Source organism: Trachemys scripta, chromosome 5, assembly GCF_013100865.1.
Source record: "Trachemys scripta elegans isolate TJP31775 chromosome 5, CAS_Tse_1.0, whole genome shotgun sequence".
NCBI classification, from domain to species: Eukaryota; Metazoa; Chordata; order Testudines; family Emydidae; genus Trachemys; species Trachemys scripta.
The window spans coordinates 71045946-71061577 of NC_048302.1; the positions used below are offsets into that span (position 1 = coordinate 71045946).

General features: G+C 44.0%; 1 protein-coding gene across 2 annotated transcripts in view; it reads left to right on the plus strand.

Moving 5' to 3' along the window:
- GALNT7 (polypeptide N-acetylgalactosaminyltransferase 7) overlaps nt 1-15632 on the plus strand; it is a 121359-nt gene that overhangs the window by 91494 nt on the left and 14233 nt on the right. For both annotated transcript variants that reach the window (XM_034772182.1, XM_034772181.1), the window contains exons 7-8: nt 1973-2090; nt 4584-4706. In XM_034772182.1, the coding sequence (XP_034628073.1) occupies nt 1973-2090; nt 4584-4706 (241 nt within the window). The remainder of the gene's footprint in view (nt 1-1972; nt 2091-4583; nt 4707-15632) is intronic.

A 15632-nucleotide genomic window follows, 5' to 3' on the forward strand; every position in this document is an offset into this window, starting at 1 on the left:
ATTGGAACTTTATCAGCACTAAATTACTTAGTGTTAAGCTGTTTCAAAGGTTGCTATCACATTCTTTGTCCACAACTTTATAAACTGTTTTCAGAACGGTTCTGAGAATCAGAATTAAAAAAAAAATGGTTTAGGTGACAGCTATAATAGTTGAATTATTGACTGTTTAGCTCTCTTTCTGAAAAAGAACCATATCCCATTATGCCCAATCTATACACACATTTTACAGCAGTAATATGAAAACAATTAAAATTTAGCTAATCATTTTGCTGAAAATAGTAGTATAGGCAGAATAAACTGGTTCTTAAACATTTTGTAATGTGGAAAGATCCTCAGAAATCTTAGTGCTCACCACCTCAGACCTTGTAAAATAAACTGCTGAGCTTGTGTGGATTTTACAGTGTTCTTGTCAGAGGCCAAGATTCAAAATTCAACATTTCAGGCTTGTGCTCTCCTTTAGTTTTGGGGTGCTTGTTCTTTCTGCATATTTCCTTTTTCCATATGATGTTCCACATCCCTGCATTATGCAGCTCTTTGGACTCTGAAAAGGATCCATATGATGCAACTATGTGGAATAAGAGGATGTCGAAAACAACTACAGTAAGTTTTCGTAGTCAAGGGGAACATGCAGAAAGAGCCCACCACACATCTGATCAGAGATTTTCACAGTGATAGATCCACAGTCTTTGTTGCTTTTGTTGGCCTTCCTCTCTGCACACCTGCCACTCTTCTGGGTTGCTCAGAGAATATGTGCTAACTCTACAGCTTAGCTTAAATGGTTCCCTTCCATTCATTTCTGTGCAGGACAGGAATATATAGCCATTAATATTTAAAAGGGATACCATCAAGTTCAAAATTCAATATATTAAAGGAGTCCTTAATGTTACTAATGACACCACCATGAAACAAAGCAGATTTTTAAAATCTATTCACATTTTATGTTACTCGTTTACTTGTTTGGATTTTACTTAGCTCAGCAAGGATGGGCTGGAGACTTTGGTTCTATTCCTGTTTCTGCCACAAATCATCTTGGAGACCAGGAGACTCTATAGTCCTGTTTCCTGATCTGGTGGGGTTGGGTTTTGTTTTGTTTTGTTTGTTTTTAATAATTGCCTACCTCACAGGGGTTGGGTGAGGCTTAATTCGTTAATTTTTCTATAGTGCTTTTTGATCCCGAGGTGAACGATACAGTACAAGTCCAATGAAAATAGACTAGCTAGTTTTCTTTAGCAATGTGCTAGGCACATGAAAGTGATTTTGTTTGCAACCATTGCAGTAAAATGCTTAAATCAAAACTAGAACATCTTTTCATTTAATAGTTTTTAATATTATCAAAATTTTGGCATATGTAGAAGGTTTTACAAAACTCTCTTTTCTTAAACAAAACCTAGATTTGAAGCCTGTACACTGCCCCTCTTAAAAATTTCATTGAGAATAATTCTAAATTATTAATCCTCCATGCCTGGCCCTCCCACTGGTTTCACATTAATAATTTTTTTTTAAGTATGGATTAAACCTGTATAACTAGAATCTTGCACAATGAGATTTCAAGGTGGCAGCTTCTCAGAACACAATTTGTGTACTATAGAGTCTAGTCCACTTTACATGCTCTTGTATGCATCACGAAATGAATAACCTCTTCTGTTTGTCGCCACAATGGTTCTTGTCATGGCAATAAGTGGCATGTAACTTCAGATGCAGATTGGCTGAAAAGTGTGGGCCAATGCTCTATGTAATTAATAAGTGACTGCTTTAAAGCAAACACAAGTATCAAATTCAGAGAATCATTGAAGGCTTATAATGAACCAGTAATAAAGCCAAGTAATTTCTAAATGTATTGCCATCAGTCTAATCTTTTACCCGCATTAACAGGAAATTGCTTCTTATATTAAGAGTAACTTTTTTTTTTCCCCCCAGAGGACTGTCATGTTCTGTTGGTGAAAGGAATTACTTTGTTTGTTCTTTCTCTTAGGTCCCCTGCAATGGCTGGTGGATTATTTGCCATTGAACGTGATTTCTTCTTTGAACTGGGTCTCTATGACCCAGGTCTTCAAATCTGGGGTGGTGAAAACTTTGAAATTTCTTACAAGGTAACAGCAAAATTGATCTGCCTTTTAAAATGAAAAATTAACTTAGTTCTAGAAATACTAACATAGATGGACATGACTTTAAAGAATGCTGTCAAGAAACCTAACCTGCCGATATTTCCCCCCCTTCCTAATCACCCTTCTGGGTGAAAAATGACCCTATGGTTCTTCAGAACTATGGACAATTCTTTAATAAAAAAAAAAATAGGCTTCCCAAAACAAGGACTATAAAAATGGAAAATTCCCAGTGAGGTGACTCATCACCAACAAAACCAGGGCACTGAATTTTTTTTTGATTGCTAGACACATGCATGCTCTTCCATCCAGCAAGACATTTAAGATGATAAGAATTAGTTTCTTATGCCCCTTTAGAACAGAGAGCTGTGTCCCCAAAAACAGGAACAAATGTTTTAGACAGAATTTCTGATCGGACATCCTTGACAATGACCCTTAAATTTTGGGCTGAATTTTATTAAAGTAACTGAGCACATTTGTAATCAGATTGGTGTTGCAATCGGATCTCTCCTAATGAGCCTCAGTCCTCATTTGCAACACCTTTCTTTTTCCAGTCCTGGGTCTTGCTTGAGCAAGGACTAGTTTGGGTCTAGAAAGTGACCAATGGTCTGTGTAGTGATTTTTGAAATGATGATGGAGGTCATTACGTAGTCCTGTAATGAACATTTAAACTAGTTTAACTTCTGGACAAAAATAAAACTGGAACACAACTCTTCAGAACTGAAAGCCACTTTAACTGATGATGTGTTCGAGCTTACAAATATAAAAGTATTATGTAATATCAAAATTTGTAAAGGAAATCTCTTTAGTAAACATTTAACAAAATTGCAGAAAGAAAACCAATAGGATAATAAGATCCACATAGTCAAGAAAGTAAAATATTATGAATAATACTAACTGTTATGAATAGATGGTCCCAAGTCATGCAGTCCTAATCTGGAATTAGATGTGATTTGGAACATCCCCAGTGTTTTTAATGTGTTCAGATCATGTGTGATAGTTCAGGCCCATCTTTAATTATAAACATTTAAAAGCAGCATTATTTAGACTACATTTAAACTGTCTTTCTTTTTTCTTAAATTTAATGGATGACCCTAAAGTGGTGTGTGTTATTGTTTCAGTGTTACTTTTTCATTTTGGTGTTCTTCACCTCTTTTTTGGTTTTAGCGTTACAACAGTAATGTTGATGGGTAAATGGGTTTCCATTAACTGGAGGCTTGATCTCTTCAGATGTCAACAAACCCCATTAAAAGACACCGTCAGGATGGTCTAGATCAGGGGTGGGCAAACTATGGCCCACGGGCCGCTTCTGGACCATCAGATGTTTTTATCCGGCCTTTGAGCTCCTGCCGGGGTATGGGATCGGGGGCTTGCCCTGCTCCGCCACTCCAGCCAGGGAGGGGGGTTCGGGGCTCCCCAGCCCCCAACTCACAATGCCCTTGATGAGCACCATCTTTCTCCCCCCCCCCCCCCATGCGGCAGTGCGCCCAATCTCCTTCCGGTCTCCTACGGCCCTACACTCGAGAGCCTTGAAAACATCCAGGGGCCGCATCCGTCCCAGCTAGGGTGCCTCCACCCATGACGGTGTCCGGTACGGCCCTCTTGGAGTCACTGCTGGCAGGGCCCCTAGGAGTCCCCGGTACTGCCCCTGTAGAGCTCCCCCACCCTCGCGCCACACCCCCCACCTCGCTACCATCTCTTATAGAGCCCCCACCATGCTACACCCCATAGAGTCTCCCTCCCGCACCAGGCATTCATGCCTGCCATACAATTTCCATACCCAGATGCGGCCCTCAGGCCAAAAAATTTGCCCACCCCCTGGTCTAGATAATGAGTGCAGAGGACTGGACTAGATGACCTCTTGAAGTTCCTTCCAGTCCTATGATTCTATGAATATGTGATTAGGATTATCTCCTAGTTTGGGTGCAATTGTCTTAAGTTTGTCCTTCAGTGACTGCTACTGTACTTTGGGATGAACAAATCTATCCAGAACAGAGTAGTCCAGTGAGTTACTCAAGGGTTCCATGTCCCCATAACTTTCATTAGGAAAAATATGTGGGGTGAGTATAAATGCAAGAACACTGCCTATGATGATGAAATGTGAGCTGATGTTTAATAAAATAAATCCTGCCCAGCTCCAGTTTCTGTATACCCATTTATTCCTGTCTTTGCAAATAGTCATGGAATAGGATCCCAAAAACATTATTTATAGAATGCTGTTTGTAAACATGTCCATTGTAGAATTGAAGAATGAATTGGATACAGCCCAGGACTTTTATTTCAAGCTCTCATTGTCAATTTTACTTCAGGCTTAAGCATAAATTTATTTTATGAGCTCAGCATGTTATCTAATTAATGTAATTAATTTTTTTTAATCTATTGTAAATTAGTTTGTAATTGTTTGTTTTGTTTTGTTTTTTTAAAAGTTTAGTTTACATGTGTATTGTCAACTTTTCCACCACTCTGTTCTTGAACTTATAGATCTGGCAATGTGGAGGGAAGCTCTTGTTTGTTCCTTGTTCTCGTGTTGGACACATCTATCGTCTCCAGGGTTGGCAAGGAAATCCACCCCCAGTGTACGTTGGGTCCTCTCCTACTCTGAAGGTGAGGCTTTACTTAAAACTGCAGAGTAGTTTAACTTAAATAACAATGCTTGTACACATTTCTTCTTTATTACAAGTCTTGGAGTATATATCTCTAGGGAGTGCTCCACTGTAGGATGCGCATGCACCCACACGCTTTAAACCAGAGAATTCAAAACAGTGTCTGCAGGCACTTGCCTGCACAGAGTAGAATCTTGTGCCTTCAAACGAGCATATAAGGAGGCAAGGATCTGCTGTCACTCGGTTCCTTTCAACTGCCTGCGGCTTGAGACAGAGCGATGAGTGTCCATTGAGTCTCAGCTTCCTGCTTTTTTTGTATGCTATTTTTATTCTTAATTTTTTTATTTCTTTAGTTTTATACAGTTGTTTAGAAGGGGGCTTATCTCCCCAACACCCCACTGTGTTATACTGTGGGGTTTAAGCCCTGCCATACCTGCCACAGGTCTTTTCCCAGTAGTGATGAACATTTGAGCTGTGTCGACTGCCTTGGAGACAGCCACATCCCATTTAAGTGTAAGGTTTGTACAGGATTTAAAGGCAGGTCTTTGAAAGATGTGTGGCTATGTTGTACTTAAAGTACTGCACAGGATCTTTTCGGGGGAATAAGACAAAACGCCACATTTATTAGTAATACATGTATTCATTAACACTGTATTATATGCATATAATATATTACACGTACACTCACACACACACACAAACACACTCCGTCTTGTTGTTACCAATTAGTTGCTCCCCTTAACTTCACTGGCCAGGTGAGTTAGATGGGGGAGGGGGTGGAGCCGGGCTTCTGCCGATCCGGATCGATGCTCCCATGTTGACAAGACGAGACCCGGGGTCCTCTGCAAGACACCTCATTTTTATAGCAGCTTTCCTCTTATGCAAATCTATACCAGATTCAAACTCTGTGTCTGTGTCCATTGGTCCTTTGTGCTGCTTTCTTTTGAGTGTTGTCCCAATGCTGCAAAGAGGGTGTTTCCAAAAGAAGGTGCTTGCTTCTAACCCCCGAGGCTGTCAGTATGTCTGCTTGTTTTTAATTAGCCCACTTGACACGTTTTATTGTCCTTGGGTCTGGCTCCCAGCCCCTCTCCAACAGTTGAGGCTGTCTGGAGGTGCTGCCTTCCATGCCTTGCTCATCCACACTTCATGCATTCAACAGGGCAATTGATTAAGAGTGGGGGGGGGAGAGCTCTTGTTCTACTGCTAGCAAAAAGAAAATTTTCTTCTATCTTATTCTATCCTTAGGGGCTATAATATTATACCAAGGGCAATGCAAAGTTTCTAAATGAGGCTTTGATACAAAGTCCCATGAAAACAGAGGTCACATGTGGGTAGACCCACCACAAGGTTATATGAAGAGGCACAATGTAAAGTCATATGAAAATTATCAGAGATTTATCTACAGCTAGACTGAAGCTCCTGCTAATGGAGTGTTCACTAACTCAGTGGTGTCCGCTCTCTCCACCCCCATATGTCGGTCTTAACATCTGAGGCAGCCTCAGTGGCAGCATCACCTTCAGAGTTTAGGATTTCTAAGAAGCCTCTTTCTCTTTCCAGAGAGACTAACGAGGGGTAGGTCACCCCATAAATCACTCTCTGAGGTTCTATGAGAACCTGATATCAAGCCACCAGTACCCCACAAGAAGCAGCATGTGGATGGGGCTTCTAACAGACAGCACAGGTAGCAGTCTACCTCAGTACCGACTGATCCTTCCAGGCACTGAGATATGCACAGGGCTACGCATGCTCTGATACCATCACCTCCCTTACAGCAGGGCTCTGAGGTTGGAGAAGCTCCTCTACAAGCCTCATCAGTACTGTGCTCAACATCTCAGCAACGCCAGGCCCCAGCACTGGACACAGTTTTCTGGATACAATAGCCCTGCAGATTTCTTTCCCTGTTTATTCCAGAGGTATTGGAGTCTTCCCTACTGTGATCCTCTATCAGGGCTCCATCCCCAGTACTGCTCAGGTGGCTTGAACCCTAATTGGACCTCCATCTTTCAGTACACCACCAATGATTGAGACTCCTCCCTTCAACCTTGGGGATGATTCTTCAGACTCTGAGGTCTCAGTACAGGGCTCTTTTTTGGTAACTTAACACTACAGGCCACTGAGCCAGTATTCTGGAGACCCCACCATATGTCCAAGAGTCAGGAATTATGAGTATCTGTGGGGACTCTTCTCCTGTCTCCCCTTACCCCCCCCCCCCCCCCCAGTGGGCTTACTGGAATCCATTGGGTTATCTCTGTGAACAATTTTATAGGGTTCCAACCAGAAAGAGACCACAGTACCGCATCATTCACAGACACTGACTGACCAACCTTCAGTACTGCATGATCATCCTCTGGTACTTTGTGCCCCCTTGGCAACAGGAGATACCCAGGAGCAGTAGGACTTCCATATGGATGGAAACTCACCCCCATTAGCTAAGTCCTATTCATCCGCAGATGAAGTGGAAATGCCACCACCACCTTCTTATGCCGATGATTTTCGGGCCTTTGAAGACCTCATATGAAACACCTGGTGGAAACTCTCCAGATCCCATTAGAAGAGATCCAAGAGACTCAACTCTCCTTGGTGTACATGTCAAAAATCACCAAAAAATGAGGCGGTTATTGCCTGCTCATGCAGTCTGGCCAACACCCTATCACTATCCAGTCCACCTTTAAATGGGCAAATAAAAAGTATTATATTCTAGTCAAGGAGATGGAGCATTTCTTTTCCCACCATATTCCCAGTTCTCTAGTGGAGGACGCAATTAACACAAGGAATAGAGAGATTTTCTCCTTATGATAAGGAGTCCAAACTTTTAGACCTCCTGGGTAGGAAAAGCTACTCCTTGGCAGCTCTTCAGTTTTGCAAAGCAAACTACCAAACCCTGTTTGAGAAATACAACTTCAACACAAATTCCAAGTTCACTCATTTTATTGAACATCTGCCACAGGACCAGAGACAAAAAATTCAGGCCCTCATTTGAGAGGGTCAGTTGATAGCCAAAACCTTCCTCCAAGCTGCCCTCGATGCCATAGACATGGCTTCTAGATCCCTCACTGACTGTGGTTACACAGAGAGCATCTTGGTTCCAGCCTTCCAGTCTCCCAAGAGAGGTGCAGAATACAGTTGAAGACCTTCCCTTTGAAAGGACAAGCTCTTCAGCTGACATGGACTCTTCCCTCTACACTCTGAGGGACTCAACAACTACTTTGTGGTCACTGGAAATTTATGTTCATGCAACAAAAAGATGGTTTAGTAGATCTCAAATGTCATAGTAATATAGGCCATTCCAGTCCACCTGCAACAGGTTTTTCCCAGGCTTTCAGAGGAGGAGATCTAGACCTCAGAACAGAGGACCCCATCCCCTTCTACAGCAATATCATCTGCACCTCCCTTTTAAGAAACACTTTTGACCTCTCGGTCAAAGGCCTCAACCAATCTACCTTCCATTTCCTCCTGGCCTGGGCACAAATTATCTTAGACAGATGGATTTTGGAGGTGATCAAAATGGAATAGTGTCACACTGTCTGGAATGATTTATGACCATGAATTTCTGTCTCAGGGCAGATTGACAAAAGCAGAACAGACACCCCAAACTGGGGGATATGTTCTATAATTAATTTCAGCAAGCCAGTAACAAATGTGAGCTCCTGGATCACAGTTTTACCATAGAGGCACAGGTAGACTGGAGAGCCCAAGGGGACTATCTATCAAGGGTGACCAGACAGCAAGTGTGAAAAATCAGGACAGGGGGTGGGGGGTAATAGGAGACCATATAAGAAAAAGACCCTAAAATCGGGACATCTGGTCACCCTAATCTTGCCACCCAGGAAAGCTGGACTTAGGGTATGTCTACACTATGAAATTAGGTCGAATTTATAGAAGCCGGTTTTATAGAGATTGGTTTTATACAGTGGATTGTGTGTCCCCACATAAAATGCTCTAAGTGCATGAAGCCGGCGAGCCGGCAGACCGCATCCACAGTACAGAGGCTAGCGTCGACTTCCAGAGCGTTGCACTGTGGGTAGCTATCCCACAGTTCCTGCAGTCTCCGCCGCCCATTGGAATTCTGGGTTGAGATCCCAATGCCTGATGATGCAAAACAGTGTCGTGGGGGGGTTCTGGGTACATGCCGTCAGGCCCCTCCTTCTCCGTCAGAGCAACGGCAGACAATCGATTTGTACCTTTTTACCTGGGTTACCTGTGCAGACAACATACCATGGCAAGCATGGAGCCCGCTCAGCTCAGCTCACCGTCACCATATGTCATCTGGGTGCAGGCAGACGTGGTACTGCATTGCTACACAGCAGCAGCCCCTTGCCTTTTGGCAGTAGATGGTGCAGTATGACTGGTAGCCTTCATCGGCGATCTGGGTGCTGGCAGACGTGGGGCTGCATTGCTACACAGCAGCAGCCCCTTGCCTTTTGGCAGTAGATGGTGTACTAAGATTGATATCTGTCATCGTCGTTTCCAGTTCAATCAGAGGCACCTGGGCAGACATGCTTTGTCTCCTGGAGACTCAGTCCTGCCGGCAGTCCTATTGAACCATCTTGACGATGATGGCTAGCAGTCGTAGTACAGTATCTTCTGCCAAGCACCCAGAAGATGCCGAGAGCTATCTGTCATGCTGCACCGTCTGCTGCCAGCTTAAGATGTAAAAAATAGATGTATTCATTTGCTTCCCCCTCCCTCCATGAAATCAACGGCCTGCTAAACCCAGGGTTTTGAGTTCAGTCTTCGGGGGGGGGGGGAACCATTCTGTGTGACAGTTGTTTGTGTTTCTCCCTGATGCACAGCCACCTTTGTTGATTTTAATTCCCTGTACGCCATGTCGTCAGTCGCCCCTCCCTCCCTCTGTCAGTTTCGTGCCTTTTTTCAGACCAGATGTCATAGCACTGGGATCATGGAGCCTGCTCAGATCACCGCGGCAATTATGAGCATTATGAACACCACACGCATTGTCCTGAAGTATATGCAAAGCCAGGACATGCCAAAGCAAAACCAGGACCAGCCGATGAAGCGATTGCAGCGCGGCAACGAGAGTGATGAGGAAATTGAAATGGACACAGCCCTCACACAAGGTACGGACCCCAGCAATGTGGAAATCATGGTGTTACTGGGGCAGGTTCATGCCATGGAACGCCGATTCTGGGCCCGGGAAACAAGCACAGACTGGTGGGACCGCATCGTGTTGCAGGTCTGAGACGATTCCCAGTGGCTGCGAAACTTTCGCATGCGTAAGGGCACTTTCATGCAACTTTGTGACTTGCTTTCCCCTGCCCTGAAGCGCCAGAATACCAGGATGAGAGCAGCCCTCACACTTGAGAAGCGAGTGGCGATAGCCCTGTGGAAGCTTGCAACGCCAGACAGCTACCGGTCAGTCGGGAATCAATTTGGAGTGGGCAAATCTACAGTGCTGTGAGCTATCTTCATTGTCTTCATCATCATCATCATATTCCGCGTACCCCGAGCCCGCTTCCCTGTTGCATGTTTCTCCATTGACGGAGTCAAAGCACACGGTTGGGGTAGTGGTGGCTGCACCCTCTAGAATGGCATGCAGCTCCGTGTAGAAGCGGCATGTTTGCGGCTCTGCCCCAGACCTTCCGTTTGCCTCTCTGGCTTTGTGGTAGGCTTGCCTTAGCTCCTTAATTTTCACGCGACACTGCTGTGCGTCCCTGTTATGGCCTCTGTCCTTCATGGCCTTTGAGACCTTTTCTAATATTTTGCCATTTCGTTTACTGCTACGGAGTTCAGCTAGCACTGATTCGTCTCCCCCCCCCCCCCCCCCTTATATGGCGAGCAGATCCCGTACCTCCCGTTCTGTCCATGCTGGAGCTCTTTTGCGATCCTGGGACTCCATCATGGTTACCTGTGCTGATGAGCTCTACATCGTCACCTGTGCTCTCCACGCTGGGCAAACAGGAAATGAAATTCAAAAGTTCGTGGGGCTTTTCCTGTCTACCTGGTCAGTGCATCTGAGTTGAGAGTGCTGTCTAGAGTGGTCACAATGAAGCACTGTGGGATAGCTCCCGGAGGCCAATAACGTCGAATTCCGTCCACACTACCCCAAATCCGACCCGCAAAGGCCAATTTTAGCGCTAATCCCCTCGTCGGAGGTGGAGTAAAGAAACCGGTTTAAAGGGCCCTTTAAGTCGAAAGAAAGGGCTTCGTCGTGTGGACGTGTCCAGGCTTAATTCGATTTAACCCTGCTAAAGTCGACCTAAACTCGTAGTGTAGATCAGGGCTTAGTGATAAATGGTCACTTACCTGAATATTTTGTGATTTTTTGGTATTACTCCCAGTCCCAAGCCCCCAGATCAAGTTGTACCTTAGATCTCACCCCAAAAACATAAGAGCATAAAAATGGGCATACTGGGTCAGACCAAAGGTCCATCTAGCCCAGTATCCTGTCTTCCGACAGCGGCCAATGCCAGGTGCCCCAGAGGGAATGAACAGAACAGGTAATCATCAAGTGATCCATTCTGTTGCCCATTCCCAGCTTCTGGCAAACAGACACTAGGGACACCATCCCAGTCCATCCTAGCTAATAGACATTGATGGACCTATTCTCCATGAATTTATCTAGTTCATTTTTTGACAACACTGGTAGCCAATCCTATGGTAAACTAATTAAGAGTTTGTTAACTAGGAAAAAGAAATTAGTTATTTACAGGTTCAAACAGGCAACATATATGCACAAATGAATTTGTCTGTGACTCAAAAGGTGACAGATGTAGTAATCTGTCAGCATTGAATGTCTTTTCAGGGCTCACCCAGGTTGATCCTGGTGATTTATGCTTTTTGTTTCTTAACTCCAGCCCTTGTAAGAGTCCAAACAGCAAAGAGATGAGAAATCTTCATCAGCTATCTTTATTTCCCTTTACCTGCCTTCTAACTGATAGGACAAAGCCTTTTGCACATACTTCTCCATGGATGGATGGGGCAACCAATAAAGCTTTTGTCCTATAATAGCCCACTTAATTTTGATAGCCCTCCTGGATGAGTGGGGAGAGCCACTCTTCCCATCTGAGTTCACAAGTTCAGAGCAGGCATTTTTACAATTATAAAACAAAATTATATATTTTACCTTGTAGCATGGAATACAGACATTACAAGTAAGATTAATGCATGCAGCAACTAACAAGCATTTTATAGAGTCTAAACACATTGTTACAAATCTTAACATCTTGAACAATATTAAAATATACTTGAGCTGTTCTGGTTTCCAGCTATGAAATTGTCAATGTTCAGCTGAAGTCTATAGACTTGGCAAGTGCTGGCACCTGGTTTACCAGTATCACAGATACTCCATGCATTTCCCCTGCCACCTGTCTTCCCTATCCCTCTTCCCCTCTTAGAAAGATCTCTTGAAACAAGACATCCAGTCTTCCTTACTCCTGCGGGTAATTGAGTCAGTTCCCCCAGAGTTCATCATCTATTCCAACTATTTCTTAGTTCCCAAAAGGGGCAGAATCCTTGACTTAAGAAACTTGAACACCTGTATCCTTTCCCAGCACTTCAGGATTGTGATGCTAGCCACTGTAATCCTATCCCTATATCCAGAAGACTGGTTTGTTGTCCTTGACCTCCAGGAAGCCTACTTTCATGTAGTTACCCACCTATCCCAAAAACATTTCCTACGCTTCAAATTAGGCTCAGAACGCTACCAATACAGTCATTCCCTTCAACTGTCCACAGCCCCAAGGGTCTTTACAAAGTTGCTCTCAACAGTGGAAGCCCATCTGCATCAGTGGAGCATAGCAGTATTCCCTTACTTGAATGTTTGGCTCCTGAGGGGTTGATCATTTCTAGAGGTCCAGTTTGCAATCTCCAGGGCTCTAGCCCTGTTTCACTCTCTGGACCTTCACATCAATAGAAGTCCACACTGACCCCAATTTAAAGAATTGACTTGATTTGAGCCACTAGACTCCCTAACCGTCACAGCCTATCTTCCCAAAGAGAGATTCTCCCCTTTGTCCACTCTAATCTCAATAATACAACACAGCTCACAAACAACTTCAAGAACTTGCTATAACTCATTGGCCACATGTCAGCCTCTATGTCCATCATGCCTCATGCAAGACTGCACCTCAGGTGCCTTCAGACATGGCTAAGGTCAGGGTACACCCCACACAGACTGTCTTTCCAAGCGCATCACAGTTCTGGACTCCAGTGGTGGAAGGACCCACTGAAGGTCTGCATGGGAAACCCATTCTCACATCCCTCACCCTCAAAGATCCTCACAACAGATACTTCTGAGATGGGAAGCTCACTTCCAAGGGGCCACAGTCCAGGGCAAGTGGTCTGTATAAGAGGTTATGTTCCACATCAACATTCTGGAGCTGACAGCAGTTAGTTACACTCGCCAATACTTCTTTCACCCCATACAGGGTCATTCCATCAGTGTAATGCTGGACAAAAGAGCAGCACTATATTATCAACTGATGGGGCAGAGCAAGATCCCAGTCCTTTTGCTTAGATTCATTAAGGCTGTAGAACCAGTGCATTTCCCATCAGATAGAGATCTCTGCTGTCTATCTTCTAGGCCTCCAGAATACAGTTGCAGACTCCCTGAGCAGACATTTCCTTCAGGACCACAAATGGGAGCTCAACGATTGTCTTCCACAGCATGTGACAGATTCAGGGCTTCCCAGAAGCAGACTTCTTTGCCACCCCAAACAACACAAAAAGCCACCTTTTCTGCTGCAAGGGAGGATACAGCTGCGACCCACTGGGAGATGCCCTCATAACACTGTGGCTCCATCCCCTGTTGTATGCTTACCTGCCTCTACCTCTAATCTTCAAGCCCTTACTCAAACCATGTCAGGAAAGAGCAAGGCTCTCCTCAGCACAGCACCAAGACAAGTGACATCTCTGTGACAACACCTCTCTCTCTTCCAATCAAGAAGGATCTCCTGATGCAGAACTCAGGGACCCTGATCCATCCCAACCCCTCCTCCTTGAACCTAAGAGCATGGTTCCTGGATGGTTCTTGAGCATGGAGCTAACCTGTTCAGATGAAATCCAGTCAGTTCTCCTATTAAACAGGAAATCTAGTACTCTTAAAACTTTTTCAGAAGTGGACATGCTTACACTTTTGGTGTTCCCCTTGGTTCTTCCCAAGCCTCAGAGGTTCTGCTTTCCAAATCCTGGACTACCTGTTGGATTTAAAGATGCACAGTCTATCATTGAGCTTAATTGAGGTACATTTGGCTGCTGTAACAGCCATCCACTCATCTGTTGAAGGCTTCTCAGTCTTTGCCCACCCTACTACAGCTAGATCCCTCAAGGGCATATGCAATTTGTTTCCCCCTACGGAATCCAGCTCCCCAGTAGGACTTCAGATTGGTTCTTAGTGCACTGAGGAAACCTCCATTTTGAACCAATGGTGGCCTGTTCCCTCTCCACATCTCCAAGACTTCATTCCTCAAAGCCATCACTTCAGGCAGTGAATGGGAGAGCTCAGTGCTCTTATGGCTGACCCACTATTTACCACCTTTTATAAAGATAAGGTAACACTACATCCCCCTCCTCGCTTCCTCCTGAAGGTGTCTTTGGAATACCACATTAAGCAAGAGATACACCTGCCTGTGTTCTACCCAAAAACCTCATACCTCCAGAGGAACAGACCAGTTAACGTAGACTAAATGTCAGAAGGACCCTCGCCTTCTACCTTGACAGGATTAAGATCATCCTAAGCTATGTATATCATTTGCAGAGGGGATGAAGGGTCAACCTGTTTCCACTCAAAGTGGGTTTTGGGTTGCATCTTAACCTGCTAAGAATCTGCTAGGATGCAGCTAGTTCCTTCATAGAGTGACAGCATGTTCCACTGGAGCTCAGTCCACATCTGTACTCTGCTGAAGGATGTTCCTGTAACAGGAATTTGTACTACAGCAACTTGGCCTTCCATTCATACCTTAGCTAAGTATTACACTGTTTTACCTGCTTCCAGGTATTATACTGCCTTTGGTAACACAGTTCTCTGAAACATTTTGGACTTGCCTCTTCAGTACTAACTTCCTGGCTGAGTTACTGCTTGGGAATCTCCTAAAGTGGAACATATATTCTTAAAGGAGGGAGACATTACTTACTGTACAGTAATTGGAATCCTTAGAGATATTTTTTTTCCTATGGGTGCTCCACCTCCTGTCCTCCTTTCTCTCAACTCTGAGACTCTGCTTCGCAGTCAAGAAGGAACTGAATGACAGTAGGTCCATGCCTCCTTATATGCCCTTGTTTGGAAGCCACAGGCACTGGTATGAGCAGGCATGAGCCTGCAGACACCACTTTGCATTCTCTGGTCAAGAGGCACTGGCACATGGTGGAGCACCCACAGGGACAAAATATCTTGAAGAAATCAAGTTACTGTACTTTCCTTATTTAAAGAAACCTCATTTTTCTTTAAGAATAGTCAGTAAGTCCTTTATTCCAACTGCCTTAGTCTGATAAATCTGATTGAAGCACTTGTTGTTTATATGAAAATTCCTCATCAGGAATTATTTTCTCCCTGCTGAATAAAATATATATCACTACTGTCCTTGTAAATACAGTGTGATGCACTTCTGTGCTATAATAATATTCTGTTCTAGTTTAAAGTGCAGTTCTGTTCTGAAAGTGACAATGTAAAACTGATACCTTCTTATTAAACAGGTCTACTCCCTTGTGTATTCAGTCATATCTGCTTACTTCAATGACAAGAATGTTTTAATTGCATACTGTTAACATTGTCTGTACCATGCTGAAAGAAAGAAAGAGAACCATCTGTGGCAGATGCATTCAAATACTACCGTGATGAGGTCCATATAAAAAATTTAGATAAAAATGTGAGCTAGACTAGGGTTACCATTCGTCCGGATTTACCCGGACATGTCCTCCTTTTGTGTGCTAAAAATAGCGTCCGGGGGGAATTTGTAAAGCACTCACAATG